Raw genomic sequence first — 15,424 nt, 5'->3', positions numbered from 1 at the left:
TGACTTCAACATCTTACACGATCGTAATAAATGCCAAAACTCTTACCGGGCAAACCACTGGCCCGCTATGAGATCTGAAGAAAGGCCCAAAGTGAGAAAAGATCTGAAGAAAGGTTTAGGAGATCCGGCCCAGAAAAGAAAACAGGGCCGAAATGGCTTGGAGAGAGGCCGCCGTAAGAGCCCGGCCCAACCCCAAAAAACCTCGAAGAGAGGGCCAGCTGGTCCGTGGGGTCCGACGGGCCAGATTCTTGAACGGTTCAATCGTGAAACGATTCGAAAAATGTGATCAAACCGAAAAAAGGATCAGCCGGTGGTTGAACCTATCCGATTTCAAATGTACCAAGGGGTTAAAATCAGATTATTATTATTATTATTTTATTTTATACGAAATAAATACAATTTAAAACATAAAAATGATTGAAAATAACAAATCCAACCTATTCTTCATATCAAATTACAGTATCCGAAGTCGAACATTACTTGAGCATACAATTACTAGAAATAGAGTGATGAGTAAAGTCTGACATCAATAATTTGCTCATAGAAAGTAAAATGTAAGATAAAAATCAACATATATATGAAATTAATCACGTGCCTACGTGAAACTAGTAGGCACATCCCCACAGGGTGATGATTATTCCATACCATTAGAAACCTAAACCGGGGCGCGGGCGTTGTGTCCATATCCTCAAAGATCGATCACTCATTGGGCACACGGTTGTGGGCAGCAGCGTCCACGAGAAGACGCTTCATGTTATGAAGCAGCTCTTCCATTTGCTCCCTCGAGTGCAGGGGCGATGGATACACGCATGCGCAGTCCAGCATTCCACCTCTTATGGTGTCGAATATGGCTATTGAAGGGCCGATACCATGAACTGAAGCGCATCCTATGTAGTCTTCAAGCCCCACAATCTCTCTATATATTTCATCATTGGTTTCAATCACGGGGTCCTCGAACACCGTCAAGAAAGAGGTTCTCAAGGACGATGCCGAGGTCAAGCCTGGGTTCTCAATGGCCTTACGCATGAGGAAGTTTAGGTCAGCCATGTCTGAGAAGTGCTTGTTGCAGTTCTTAGAGTTTGCAAAGGCCATATAGCTTCTCCTTGCCAGCTCCCACAGCTTTTCTCCTCCTTTCATTGAAAGTGTATTTAGGATGGCGGAATGGTAAAATCCTGAATATTAATGGCCATTTCAGTCGTAAAATCCTAAGTAGTAATATTATCCTAAGTAGTGTTGGAAGCACTTACCAAAATGGTGAGTGGAAAGAGGTGGGTCAAGAATGGGACGACAGTCAGTGAGGGTCACAACTGCATACTTCTCCTTGTGATGATCAGCGGGGCGTTTAGAGGAATGACCAGCAATAAGTGCAGCAGCCACGAGGGCGCCACACAGTTTAATCCCTTTCGCACTGCAAACCTGAAAGATTTTGGAGCATCATCGAAAAAAATCCAGACCACCCATTGACAAATAGTACTGTCTGCCTACTGTAAATTGATATATACGTTGATTTCCTCGCAGGGAAAGTGGGACTATGTAGACGATTTTTAATAAATGGGATTCAATCAAGCAGAAGTGCGATACGTGCACTACTTGATGATAGACGCACATGGGTCCATCCAAGGACGAGAGTAATAGAGAATTCATTATTACAATAGATCTTTTTTTCTATTTTTAAATTCTTCTAATTAATTGTAATTTTCTATTTTTATATTTTAAGTTTGTGTAGATATATTTATTCTTAATAAATGAAAAAAGTTAAGTCATTGTTTCTCAATAATCTTCTCTCTACTTCAACATGGTATCAAGAGTCTAATTTTCCTAGGTGTATCTTCTTACTTTTTTTTTTTTTACCTTCTCCTCAATGGCTTCTGACACATCCTTCTCTTCCACCAATGATCGTATCACCATCCAAAACTCCCAAAATCCTCAACATCCCTTATTTACAATCAATCTCTTCAATATCACCAAATTGTCATCCACCAATTATCTCACATGGAGCCTTCAAATCCAATATATTTTTGAAGGTTATGATCTTCATCACTTTATCGATGACACTCATACTCCACCAACACTCACCGTTACCATCACTGGTGTTGCATCCCCAAATCCAACATACATAATAACCTAGAAGCGTCAGGATCATCTCATCTTTAGCGCTCTCCTTGATGTTATCTCTGTTTCACTACAATCGTTTATTGCCCGAACCACCACTTCCCTTAATGCATGACAAACCTTAGTCAATTCCTATACCAAACTATCTCGTGGTCATATTAAACAATTGAATAAACAATTACAGCGGTGTATCAAGGGCTCTCTAACTTATTGGATTTACGCCTTTGCCATTGCTGTATACCTCATTAACCGTATGCCCACACCCACACTACATCTTTCATCTCTTTTTGACAAACTTTTTGAGTCTCCACCCAACTACACTAAACTTCGGGTTTTCGATTGCTTATATTATCCATGGTTTCGTCCTTATTCTTAATATAAATTTGACTCTTGTTCCATTTCTTGTGTTTTTATTGGTTACTCTTCAATACAAAGTGTCTATATTGTCTATCTTGGTCGTCATCTAATTTCCTTAACAGATTAACTTATCGACGCTTTTACTAAACCATTTCCACGAAGCCACTTCCAATAATTACAGGTCAAGATTGGCGCCTCCTCTGGAGCTCCATTTTGAGGGGGCATATTAGAGAATTCATTACAATATATATTTTTTTTATTTTTAAATTCTTTTAATTAATTGTAATTTTCTATTTTTGTGTTTTAGGTTTATGTATATATATTTATTCTTAATCAATAAAAAAGTTAAGCCATTATTTCTCATTAATCTTCTCTCTACTTCGGACCATGACTAAATTTTTAGATTTATAAATTTTATATATATATATGAAGGGTGCGTCCATGTGTGTATACCGACACATTTACAGTCGAAATACCAGGCATAGGCACGAGCATGAGCATGATGATTTCGACATTCAATGCTATTGCTGCGCAACGACCTCCTTTAAGAGTAAAGAGTCATTGGTGGTATGGCCATACACTATGCTAAGAAGTGGGTCGGAACCGGAAAGGAAGGGCGAATTGATGACAAGTTTGGTTGTTTATTTTTTATTCGAATTTTTTAATGCAGAAGAAAGCATTTTAAAGGCCTCTCGTGTAAACAAACTAAAGGCTGATCTGAGTGGATCAATTTAACTGAAAAAAAACCTTCCATATCCTTCATTATTTAATATATTCTCACTTAATAATACAATATTTATAATTCAATCACCTTATCTTATAACATTAGAATTAAGAAAATTATTAGCTATAAAATAACATTAAATAAATAATTTGGTCTAAATAAAAATTCCTAAAATTAATATTCTTTTATTGAAATTTATAACTAGCTTATATTTAGTTATTATTATTTTTTTTTTAACATCTCAGCTTTTTACTTTGCTATATATATATATATTAGTTCTATTTTTTTAAAAATTTCATAGGATAATTATTTTAATTTTATTATCGTCTTTTTGATATTTCTAAATAAGATTTCGAAACTTAACTAATTTCTAATAATTTTACTTTAATTTTATTTTCTCAATCGTTATTTTATATTGAGATATAATAAAAATTTTGTTAATGACCGTCAATAATATGATTGAAAACCAGGATTTATATTAATAAAATAAGATAAGGTGGTAAAGTGATCGACACCAGTGAAATATACTGACAGCAAACAGAATCTACTGGCAGGTAAAATAAATATCCACTTACAGCAAGAAGGCTTTCAGTATCATCTTGGTTCAACTGCAGCCTCACCACCTCCGAAGATCTAGGAGACTTCACGTCTTTGAATTTCAAATTTGTGAGTTGCAATGAATTCACCGAGTAACTCAGCATGTCCACTCCACGAACCCAGAGAGCCTTCTTCGCTTTCCCACTAGGAATGAAATCCTCGATTCCCAAACTAACTTCCCCATCATTCCTCATCTTCTCCTCTCTCCCTCCGCCTTCTTTCTCTCGTACCACTCCGATCAGTTCCCTCAACAGAGACACCGCAGTGGTGCGGTCACATACTGCCGTGTGAAGCCGCAGCACCACCACCCACTTGGCATCGGGTAGAGTGTAGATGCTGGCAAAGAACACGTCCGTCCCGTCATCGTAAGAGGGAGATTTAAGATTGCACCAAGGGTTTTGGTTCAGCTCGTGTTCGAGTATCAGATGGAATGGAGAGACGGAGTGGGTGTTTGGGCTGGAGACCAGGCTTTGGAGGAGCTGACAGGTTGAAGAGAGGTTGAATGATTTGACTTGGAGGGGAGGGATCGGAGATGTGATGAAGGAGAATGTGTTTGTAGTGGTGCCGTAATGAAGCTTCGAGCCAAGCAGAGCGTGCCTATTTTGGAGTGTGTGGAGTGCACTCTGGAGAACCGAGGCTTCCGGAGGCTTTGAGAGAAGAAGAGCCACCGTAACTACGCCAGTGCCGCCGGGTACCGCTCGGCACCAGCTGTTCTCGGTGCCGCCGACGGCTCTGCCAGTGGAGCTTCCATGAACAGAGTTTTGAGGCATGAGATCCAAAGCAGAGAGATGCGTCAAAGAGTGTGTTAAGAGTACTTTTGACTACCTTTCTCTCACACTGATCCGATTTGAATGCGTTGGGGAGGGTTGTTGGCTCTTTTAAACTAATATTTCACCCTTGGAGCAGTAGAAATACGTTCATTAACTGTATCAAACTGTCAACTGCTTCAATAAAATCAAAATAAAGTATATGCTACACCTACTGCACACACCAGCCCCATCGCCGTCAACCTTACCTCTGCGCAGCATTGGGAAGCTGTAAGGTATTAAATGACTTCGCTCTTTCCTTTTCGATACCTGATCCAGGGCTTAATTTCAGCTTCCAACAGTTGATGGGTCGTCTCATTTGCTCCAAATCCCTGAGGTATGAAGAATGAATTAAACAGTTGATCAACTGTGGAAACTTTCTCAGACATTAAAGGTTTGGTTCGAGAGGGCATGCCACATGTGGGCCGCTTAATGATCGACTGTAATGGCACATGGTGCAAATATTCGACATTTGACTCGTAGATTTTTATGTTTAGGTCTTGACTTTCTAGTTTCTGCCGACCAAGACTTTTATGGTTCTATCAACCTAATCAATTCTGCGTTTGGATTTTCAAATTTCCAAACGTTTAAAATTTGAAAAATATTTGGATTTCTATTTGATGGGTATTTATTCCGAAAATAATATTTTTATTATATAACCTATTAAAAAAGAAAAAGAAAAATACTATCAAAAGCATATTTATGATTTACATTTAAGTCATATAAAGGTCTTTGGATGTTAATGTTACCTTATAATAAGTTAAAATTGTCTGTCTTAATTATTTCTAAACGTGTTCGTGGCATAAAACTTAATTGTTATTATTTAAATATTTCATTTACTTTAAGATAAATTATTTTTAGGTTGTTAAGTTAAAATTTATTATTTATTATTTATTTTGAGTATTAAAATTATTTGATATAATTAATTTAAATTATCAAATTAATGTCTTATTTTATATGACAAATAAATTGACTCATTTTAAGTTCAAAATAAATTAACTAATTTAACTTAATACTTAGAGAACATTTTGATTTATATAAAAATTACTTCATATTTAATAACTTTTTATAACACTTATTTTACGTTTTAATAATTATAATTTTAACTTTAACTTAAAGTTTCAATTATAGAACTGAATGGGTTGATATGACCATTCATCACCATAGGATGATAAGACTCCTTAACCATAGTCATGGAGGAATTTACAAATAAAAATAAATATTTAAATTCTATTTCCAACGCTAATGTGTTGGATTTACAAATAAAAAGGTTGTGGGAATTTAGGTGCTATATTTCCCATTTATGATTAAAACAACGTTTCCTAGGAACAAACTAATATTTTATTTTATTTCAAAAACCCTACTCAAATATTTTTATATATCATTTCTATTTCCCTTATTTAAAATAAAAAATAAGTCTTATTTTAGGACTAGAAGCGCATATTGGGTTAAAGCCCAACCCAAGCCATTCGGCCCGGTTTGCTAGTCCGGTCCGCTGGGGTTTCAAAATTCGAATACCAATCAAGAAGTGAGGTCGAGCAGGCATTACAACAAAACATGAAGGGCAATTTTGTCAGATAAAATTTAATCGAAGTCAAAAGACCACATAGGCCGTCAGATCTGTATTCATCGGTGCTGAGCCGTCGGATATATGTATGAAGAGCGGATCTCAAATTTCAAAATAATTCATATCCCGCTCTCTTTTTCATAATCGAGAGCGAGGGGGCAGCGAGAGAGAGAAGAACAAAGAGGGGGAGAAGCGTACCGCAATAGGATCTGGTAAACCAGTCGTGGTGTCTCTGCGACGTCGTTTCAAAATGTCTGGACGCCATGAGAAAGAGAAAGGCGTCAACGTTCAGGTTCTTCTTCGTTGCAGGTACTGAGCACCCTATCTCCCTCCCATTACGGGTTTTATTGGTCCTCTGTTCGTTCTCACTTGAGTCGGGGATCGGTTTGTTTGGCTTACAAATGATGGAAATCTAAGATTTGAAATTTCATTTCCTTTCTAAATTTAACACATTTTCTCAGCAGCCAAACGGAACTTTAGGGTTTTTCACGAACTACTCTTTTTCCTGAAACTTTCTAGGTCATTTTTAGATCCTCTGTTTAATGCATTCGAACATTTTCAGGCCGTTTAGTGAAGAAGAGTTGCGGAACAATGCTCCCCAGGTTGTTACCTGCAACGATTACCAGAGAGAGGTTGCAGTTTCACAGAGCATTGCTGGGAAGCATATTGATCGGGTTTTCACATTTGACAAGGTATATCCGGAAGGGACACTTGTTTTTGTTATCTTCAACCCAATATTATTTCCAAAGTTTTGTTAGATCATTTGAATTTGAAACAGCACTCCATATTTTAGGATATTATTCCAGAAGATGCTTCTTTGGTTTTTTATTTTGGGTGTCTTCACTTATTGTCTCAAGATTTTTTTAATTTTTTTTGAATTTTTTTATATGGACTTGTAAAATGTGGTGAAACAAGGGTTTTGGGAATGTCTAGTGTTATAATCCAGATGAGGTGCTTCAGATATGCCTCTTGGACCTGGCATCCTTCTCATTTTGTTTTTCCATAGACTGCATCCATTACTACTAACAAGTATTGGATTAGTTTTGAAGTACGGTGTTTTCTTTGTGGAGTGCAGAATTGACATTTTTCTTCTTTTGTTTCTCCTTAGTATATAGTCTGTTTGAATATTAAAATCATGATATGCCTATATCAGAAAATTGAGTCACATGCATACACGAGTCTGCACTAACTCTCCAGTTGCAGTTTATTGCTGGGCAGTACTCATGTTAGACCTCACATCTCTGTTGCAATTGGCTACTGTGTCATCATCCTCGTTAATCATGAGTATTCATGTGTTTTGGCATGAATGGAATGTTACCAATTTCATGCCCTTTCCATAACTATAAATTATGGGGGTGATTGTTTGAATCGATTGGTAGCCTATCATTTGATCCCCTAAGCATAGAAGGAAATTAAAGGAGCTTCTAAGTAATGAAAAATAATTTTGGTAACCAGGGAGAATTTACTTGGAGTCTGGCATAAATTTTGTTAATGGGAATAAGAATCACCCAATCAAGTTCATAGAAGGGTTCTGCTTTCCTTGAAAAGGCACCTTGCTATGATTTCTCTACTGGAAGAGTGATGTTTTAATGGTAAAATTGAATCAGCAAACAACTGTACTGCCTTGTTTGGATTATTCTGTTGGATATAGTGGTTTACAATGCCATGCTCTATGCTGTTAAGAAATAAATATTTCATTTTTCTGTTAGCAAGGATGTTTATTTTTTATCTAAATTGGTATTTCACAGGAATATGGAGTAATGTAGTTTTCATGTTCAACATTCACCATTTCTATGATGGTAAAGTGCTAAGATTTTATGTACTAAATATATGCAGGTTTTTGGTCCTTCAGCTCAGCAAAAAGATCTATATGAGCAAGCTGTTATTCCAATTGTGAATGAGGTTTTGGAAGGCTTCAACTGTACCATTTTTGCATATGGTCAAACTGGTACTGGTAAAACTTACACCATGGAGGGTGAATGTAAAAGGTCAAAGGTACAACATTCACGCATTATTTGTCATAATCCTTAATGGTGTTCATCATGCATCTAAAATATCAAAGTTTTATTGATATGACAATGTGACAGAGTGGGCCCAATGGAGAATTGCCTCCAGAAGCAGGTGTCATTCCCAGAGCAGTGCAGCAGATTTTTGATACATTGGAGAGTCAAAATGCTGAATATAGTGTCAAAGTTACTTTCTTAGAGTTATATAATGAGGAGATCACTGACTTGCTTGCCCCTGAAGAAATATCTAGAGCTGCTTTGGACGATAAACAGAAAAAGCAGTTGCCTCTAATGGAAGATGGGAAAGGTGGGGTTCTTGTCAGAGGACTGGAGGAAGAAATTGTAACAAGCGCTAGTGAAATTTTTACCCTACTTGAAAGAGGTTCTGCAAAACGTCGCACGGCAGAAACTTTATTAAACAAACAATCAAGGTCATTCTCTGCTCATTGCTTTTGAATTCAGAGGCAAAACTGTGTTTCCTTATTTAATGAGAATGTGTCTCATATTTCAGTCGGTCACATTCTCTTTTTTCTATAACAATACACATCAAGGAAGCAACCCCAGAAGGCGAGGAACTTATTAAATGTGGGAAACTGAATTTGGTTGATTTAGCTGGCTCAGAAAATATTTCTCGTTCTGGTGCTCGGGAGGTACTTTAACATTTCTTCTTCCTCTTTAAAGCTTGGGGTGGATTCTTCACACATTAGTTGACTATCCCAATTGATTTGTGGTTCGTTTATTCATGTTAGGAGTTTCTAAGTTTACTCTCAGTAAAGTATTTTGCATTTTTAAAGCACAATTTTGTTTGGTGAAAGTTTTTGTGCTTTGTTAGTTAATACTTTGTCTTCTAACCTTCAGGGTCGTGCAAGAGAAGCTGGTGAGATCAACAAAAGTTTACTTACTTTAGGACGTGTCATTAATGCTCTTGTTGAGCATCTTGGGCATATCCCTTACAGGTCTGAATTGCCTTCTTGAATTCCTTAGCTAATTATTCTTTTTTCTTTTTTGATCAATTCTGATGATGGCACTTAATCGGATTCCAGGGATAGCAAACTCACACGCTTACTTCGTGATTCATTGGGGGGAAGAACCAAAACATGCATTATAGCTACAGTATCACCTGCAGTTCACTGCCTAGAGGAGACCTTGAGCACACTGGATTATGCACACAGGGCGAAGAATATAAAGAACAAGCCTGAGGTAATTTTGTATCATATATTGAAGTTTGCTAAGGTGGATAGCATAGAGTTGAAATATTATTAAACTTTTAAATAATGTTTTTGTAATTGGTTTTTGTTGTACAAACTAGCAGTTTTTGAAGAGTTTGGTTTGGATGGGTTCCATGTATTTATGTCATTTTTCTGTTGGTGCAGTTTTCTGTCTTGGTGATATAAATGCCTGGGTTTTTTTATTTCTTATAATAATTGAATTTAGGCATTGTATTATTTAAAAAGTTATTTCCAGTTTCATTATTTAATTTCAATTCAATGGTCATTTGTAGGTTAACCAGAAAATGATGAAATCCACTCTTATCAAGGATCTTTATGGTGAAATTGAACGTCTTAAGGCAGGTATGATCATTTAGCTGGTGCCTATGATTGGTGAAGAAAACTGTTTTGGCAGGGAACTAATGATGTCAATAAACTATAACTTCTTGCTATTTGATTTACCTATGTTATAATAAACTCTGCCACATTCTACAGAATGCTATGCAGCACGTGAGAAAAATGGTGTCTATATTCCAAAGGAGCGGTACTACCAAGAGGAGAGTGAAAGGAAGGTATTGTATTCTCCCCATTTTTGTTCTGTTTCTCTACCAATGGTAATTTGATATTTCCTGATGTTCTCTACAATTTCGCGTTGAATTATGCTGTACTATTTAGATATAAAACTCACTGGTTGTTATTGAGAATGTAGTTTTGTTGGTTGGTTGATGTTTTTAGCCTAATTATTAAAAAATACAACATTGTGTTGCTTACACATTGGTGAAATATTCCCTGAATCTGTGGGTAAAGCCACATTGGATTTATTTTTTAAAGTTGTCTTCATCTTTTGCACTCTCTTATGCTCATGCATTATCTCTGTGTTTAGGCTATGGCAGATCAAATTGAGCAAATGGGGGTTTTGTTAGAAAACCATCAGAAGGTGAGTTTATGTTACAAATGATAGTAGGATGGTCTTTTCTCTGTGTGATATAACTAACTTGGATGGTCTTTTGTTGATGTGTGGTATTACTAATTTAATATTGCTCACTATGTTTGTATTTTTTATAACAGCAATTTGAGGAGTTGCAAGAAAAATATGATTCCCAGGTTCGGCAATGTTCTGATTTGAGCAGCAAACTTGATGCCACCCAGGTAAGTCTTGCTCATGCTTGGTGTTGCATATTTTTTCTGTCTCATGCTTTGTTTCTGATGGAAAAGGTAAGCTTTGCAGAAAAATTTGAACCATACCAGCCGACTTCTGGCCTCTACTGAGGAAGAACTAAAGAGAGTTCAATATGCTTTGAAGGAGAGGGATTTTATCATATCTGAACAAAGAAAGGCTGGTATGTGTGAATGGTTTTTTTTTTTTTGAAATTTTGGTTGTCATCATGTATCTGAATGTTGTTATTTAATGTGAAACAGAAAATGCTCTGACCCATCAAGCATGTGTTTTACGGTCTGACTTGGAGAAGTCTCTTCAGGACAATGCTTCATTATTTTATAAAATTGGTGCGTAGTCTCGGTTATACATGGAAAACATGTTGATTTCTCTCTTAAAATGCTGACATCTATGATGTGATTGTGTACAGATAGAGAAGACAAACTAAATGCTAGCAATAGGTCTGTGGTAAACAGTTTCCAAGCGGAGCTTGCACAACAAATTAGTTCTCTATGCAACACGGTAGCCACATCAATGTCTCAACAAAATGAACACCTCCAATGTATTGAGACACTCTGTCATTCTTTTTTAGACACTCACCAAAAGGTAGTGATTTTTTTTTCTTTTTTGTGGGCATTTCTTCCTTTGATTCTTTTCATTTTTCTCCACAACATTTTTCTTTTGTTGTTATTATTTTCTTTTTCATTTTCTGCTTTTTCCAGTTTTTTTGGTGTGTTCTAGTATCGGTTTTTCTATTGTTCATTTTTGTGGTGATAGTGTTAGGTTTTTATGCAGTTGGCATTTATTCATCACCTCTTCCACTCATAAGCATGCATGTTTTCCAAATCTGCTTTTAGGCTGTTCTTGATTTAAAGAAGAAAGTGATGGCTTCAAAGGCTTTGTATATTTCTCATATTGAGGCAGTGCAAAATGTTGTTCGTTTGCACAAGTCAAGCTCTAATGCTAGCTTAGAGGAGATTTCATCTTTGACTTCATCCAATGTACAGTCGATTGAAGAAGTAAGTTGCAATAAATTGTTTTTTTCTTGAATCCCATCTGTTAAGAGATGCTTTATTTGTCTCACTCTTGTTATTTGGTTTGGTTTGAATTTATTTTGTTCTCTCTCCCTTTTTTAAATTAGTTTTTAGATGGTGAGGCTGTTGAAGCAAATTCAATATTTGATGAGCTTCAAGGTACCTTATCAACTCAACAAGGGGAACTGGCGCTTTTTGCTCGGGATTTGCGTCAGGTTTGTACTCTGATTTGGTTACATTTTCTTTGAAATTTCATTAGTGGTCTTCATGTCTGGTAAATATTAGGATATTATAAACTTACAATTAGAACATTTCTTGTTTGTTTGTTTATTTATTTGTAAAAATAGAACTCACAGTTAGAATTTTTATTGTTTAAGCATTGTTTTGTTGGGAGGATTTCTTTTAAACCTTTTCTTTAAATTTCGTCATTTTTCTTCTCATTGTTTGATTCATGAATGATGTGAATCAATAAGTATTCAGTGGATTGCCCTAGGCTTCTTATTGTATACACTCTTGAGATACATTTTGTTTTCCCCACATTTTAATTGTTTATTACAATTGATTGCATAGTTATTGTCATCTGTTTTTGAATATTGAATGTCTCAGAGATTCCATGCTAGTATGGAGAAAACAAGGGGTATCTCTGAGTTTACTCATGGATTTCTTCACAACCTTCTGGAGGAATCAAGAAAACTTGAGAATCATGCAACTATAGCTGAAGAAACTCAGATGAAGAGCATTGCTGAATTTCAGAAGGCTTATGAGGTAAGCCTTAGAAGCTTAAATTCAGTAAGGAAATTCCATCATGGAAGTATAAACTGAGATGTGTCTTTGTCTAAACTTCACAGGAGCAGTCAAAATCTGATGCAGAGAAGCTTATTGCTGATATGACTAATTTAGTCTCTAAACACATCCGTCGTCAAAAAGAGCTGGTTTGTTTTCTATCTAGTCCGGTTTTGTGTTGCTTTCTCTTTTTATTTTATTTTATTTATTAAATATAGATTGCTGATTGAACTGATAGGTGGATGCAAGGCTTGTTGATCTAAGAGAAACTGCAATTGGAAACAAGGTATCTTTGGATGGGCATGTTTCATCAATGGATGGTATCACAACAGAAGCAAAAAGAAAATGGGAGGAATTTTCTATGGAAGCGGAGAATGATGCCAAAGATAGTGCTGTTTTTGCTGCTGCAAAGCACTGTCGTATGGAGTTACTACTGCAGCAGTGGTAAGTTTGTCTAATCTACCTGCCAGAAGAAGGTTCTTCTGAATAAGTTTGCTGAGTTTGTGTCCATCTATATCTGCTATGACTTTTAACCTTACCATCCTTATAATAGTTTCAAATTTATAAGCATCTTTTATTGTTGTCTTTTCATTTTTATCCTCAGTGTAAGCACGGCTGAAACAGCTTCTAAGCACTGGAAAAGGACCCATGACTCTGTGAATGAGATGGGTGGCACACATGTATCAGCTATGTTGTCACTTGTCAAGTGAGTGCCAATTCTTGAGGCAAAAATTTTTTATTACCACACTTTGAACATGGTTTTGAATTTGATTGGATGGAATCTGATCAAAGCTGTATCTTTTATATGCCCTGAGTCAATGTTACATTTTCTCATGCTGATAAATACAGGAATGCTTCAGATAGTAATCAGCAACATGATAGTGAGGTTTGTTCTGCAAGGGATGCAGTCGAAGAAGATGTGGGAAAGAGTAGTGAAAATATGCTTCACCACTTGGATAGTGAGTATTTTAGAATCCTAGCTCATGAATTCTTTTCAACCCTTCAATTGATTCCAAATCTTTCTTAATATGATTTGAATTTGGTCAGGATCCATGTTAAAGGACTCATAGAATGACTTATGGAGAACATAAGATTTACAGTTTAGATAATAAATCATATTAATATGCTGACGTAAATGGTTGGATCATTGTGGTTCTGGAATCCTGAGCAGGTGTCAGTATTTTACATAAATTCTGCCTCTTGGCACTTTCCACATTTCTGTTGTAAAAACTTATGGAGGTCTTTGTTAGATAAATAGTAAATTTTGAATGGAATTTAAGTTGTTAATAACTTACATATTTTGGGACAGTATATGTATATTGTGTTTGAAGATCTTATGTTGTTTACTTGTGGAACTTCCTACAGGTGTGTCAGACCAGGAGCGAGGATGTATATCTGAAGTATTGGGAACTGTCAAAGCTCATGCAGATACTCTAAAGATTTTAGATGAGGACCATTCTGGACAAGCTGCATCTATTGAACAGAAGGCACTCAATACTTTCCAACAAAGATATATGGTAGGTTGATCCATTTTCCAATTCAGTATCCTCCTGTGAATATTATTAAACCGGTAAATGTTATGGTTCAGGGGTTGCCACCTGAGCTGCTGTAGTCTGCTTTTACTGTTAACTTTGCTTTGTATTAATATAGAATCTTAAACCTGATTACTAAAATCCGTGTAGAGGTTATAACAAAAATAACACAACTTAGAAGTTTGAGATGCAAACATAAATATAACCCTCCTAAGTAAAGAAGTTAGATAATCAGAATGTTTCAAGTAAAATCTTTTAATATACTTGTCATAGTCATTTTGTCTCAACATTTTCTGTAAGTCAGCTTCTTTTTTCTAGCCACATTATTCCCAACTTCAACAGATTTTTAGGCTGTGATGTGGTTTGCCATGTTACTTGTGGGCACTAGTGATTTAAAATATGTCCATTGTGTTTGTTTCTTGTTCAGCTTTGGCACTTCAATGCATACTGTAACTGATGTTGCTGTTTTGTTTCAATTTTTTTTTTCCCGTGTTACATTTTGTTTTGGTTTTGTGTGCAAGTCATGCACTTATAAAAGCCTTTGAATTTGTTTTCCATATCCATTCACCATGTGAATGAGATGGGCCACCGTGTCATGGTTTTCTTTGATTGGCGATGTATGCATATTTTTCTTGGTTTTTATGACATTTTGCTATATTGGCTGATGCATTCTCTTATATTGTACAGGATTATGAGCCAACTGGAAATACACCAACAAGAAGTGAGCCAGAAATTCCAAGCAAAGGGAGCATTGAGTCGCTTCGAGCCATGCCAATGGAGGCCCTTCTTGACGAATTTCGGGAAAATCATTCATATGATTCATTTGAAGTGAAGGAAACAAGACTGCCTCATCTGCCACGCTCACCTCTCACGCAAATCAACTGAATACCGTGGGACTGTATTTGTATGATGTATTATTGCCATATGAAAAAATAGAAGGATGCGGCACTGGTTGTGGGGGGCCTCTGGAAGCTTATTTTCAGAATGTCACAGGCCAATGATTGAATAAATCCCCAGTTGGGATTTAGCAATCCTAGAGTAGCAACAGAAGTTGTTAGTACAGGGACAGCTCCATACTCGTGGTTTTAACTCTTATTCTCAGAATTCTGTTATTCAGCAATTTGCTGTGTATTGTAAGGTGTTTTTCAGCATTTGGGAATTGAAAATTTGACAATTTTGATGCGCAGATGCTTAGTAATATATTCAAAATTCTGTCTTTCCCAAACAGTGCTCTCTTAGAACCGAGGAATTTTACTACTAAATAATCTAAACAACTCTTGTTTTCAATTTATCATTTGTCTATGAAAATATAATCTTTAAAATAAGTAAAAATAATTGAAAAGAATTAAAATATGTTGTTTGAAAACATATTGTGATGTTTTATGATTTTAATTTAAATATAATTAAAATTAATTACAAACTCATATTTTAAAATTATTTAACCTTTATTAAAAAATTAAATAAGTTAAACTATTTTGAAGCAATTCATTAACTTGAAATCTATTTTTATTTTCTTTGGATTATTCTTTTCTTTATTTATTT

General features: G+C 35.9%; 2 protein-coding genes across 2 annotated transcripts; one reads left to right on the top strand and one right to left on the bottom strand.

Moving 5' to 3' along the window:
- Nucleotides 1-414: 414 nt before the first annotated feature.
- LOC117920963 lies at nucleotides 415-4,858 on the bottom strand. Its single transcript, XM_034838690.1, has 3 exons — nucleotides 3,769-4,858; nucleotides 1,248-1,416; nucleotides 415-1,172 (listed from the first exon to the last, which is right to left on the bottom strand). The coding sequence occupies exons 1-3, from the start codon at nucleotides 4,558-4,560 to the stop codon at nucleotides 700-702; spliced, it is 1,434 nt and encodes a 477-aa protein (XP_034694581.1). The 5' UTR covers nucleotides 4,561-4,858; the 3' UTR covers nucleotides 415-699.
- Nucleotides 4,859-6,303: 1,445 nt separating this feature from the next.
- On the top strand, nucleotides 6,304-15,107 carry LOC117921288 (kinesin-like protein KIN-5C). The gene is made up of 23 exons (XM_034839143.1): nucleotides 6,304-6,472; nucleotides 6,726-6,855; nucleotides 8,000-8,158; nucleotides 8,251-8,600; nucleotides 8,681-8,819; nucleotides 9,028-9,125; nucleotides 9,213-9,369; nucleotides 9,671-9,740; nucleotides 9,873-9,949; nucleotides 10,261-10,314; nucleotides 10,446-10,526; nucleotides 10,606-10,717; nucleotides 10,797-10,883; nucleotides 10,964-11,139; nucleotides 11,391-11,552; nucleotides 11,675-11,782; nucleotides 12,174-12,332; nucleotides 12,416-12,499; nucleotides 12,589-12,794; nucleotides 12,955-13,056; nucleotides 13,200-13,309; nucleotides 13,716-13,867; nucleotides 14,570-15,107. The coding sequence occupies exons 1-23, from the start codon at nucleotides 6,414-6,416 to the stop codon at nucleotides 14,765-14,767; spliced, it is 3,030 nt and encodes a 1,009-aa protein (XP_034695034.1). The 5' UTR covers nucleotides 6,304-6,413; the 3' UTR covers nucleotides 14,768-15,107.
- The last annotated feature ends 317 nt before the right edge of the window (nucleotides 15,108-15,424 follow it).

The sequence above is a fragment of the Vitis riparia genome, chromosome 8, assembly GCF_004353265.1.
Source record: "Vitis riparia cultivar Riparia Gloire de Montpellier isolate 1030 chromosome 8, EGFV_Vit.rip_1.0, whole genome shotgun sequence".
NCBI classification, from domain to species: domain Eukaryota; kingdom Viridiplantae; phylum Streptophyta; class Magnoliopsida; order Vitales; family Vitaceae; genus Vitis; species Vitis riparia.
The sequence above is the reverse complement of the archived record's forward strand: the minus strand, read 5'-3'. Positions and strand labels throughout refer to the sequence as shown.

Coding starts and splice junctions, on each gene's coding strand:
- LOC117921288 (XM_034839143.1), top strand. CDS start 6,414: ATGTCTGGACGCCATGAGAAAGAGAAAGGCGTCAACGTTCAGGTTCTT. Junction 8,601..8,680: donor TTATTAAACAAACAATCAAG/GTCATTCTCTGC, acceptor CTCATATTTCAG/TCGGTCACATTCTCTTTTTT. Junction 13,310..13,715: donor TATGCTTCACCACTTGGATA/GTGAGTATTTTA, acceptor AACTTCCTACAG/GTGTGTCAGACCAGGAGCGA.
- LOC117920963 (XM_034838690.1), bottom strand. CDS start 4,560: ATGCCTCAAAACTCTGTTCATGGAAGCTCCACTGGCAGAGCCGTCGGC. Junction 1,417..3,768: donor ATACTGAAAGCCTTCTTGCT/GTAAGTGGATAT, acceptor AAAATCTTTCAG/GTTTGCAGTGCGAAAGGGAT. Junction 1,173..1,247: donor TCTTTCCACTCACCATTTTG/GTAAGTGCTTCC, acceptor ATTAATATTCAG/GATTTTACCATTCCGCCATC.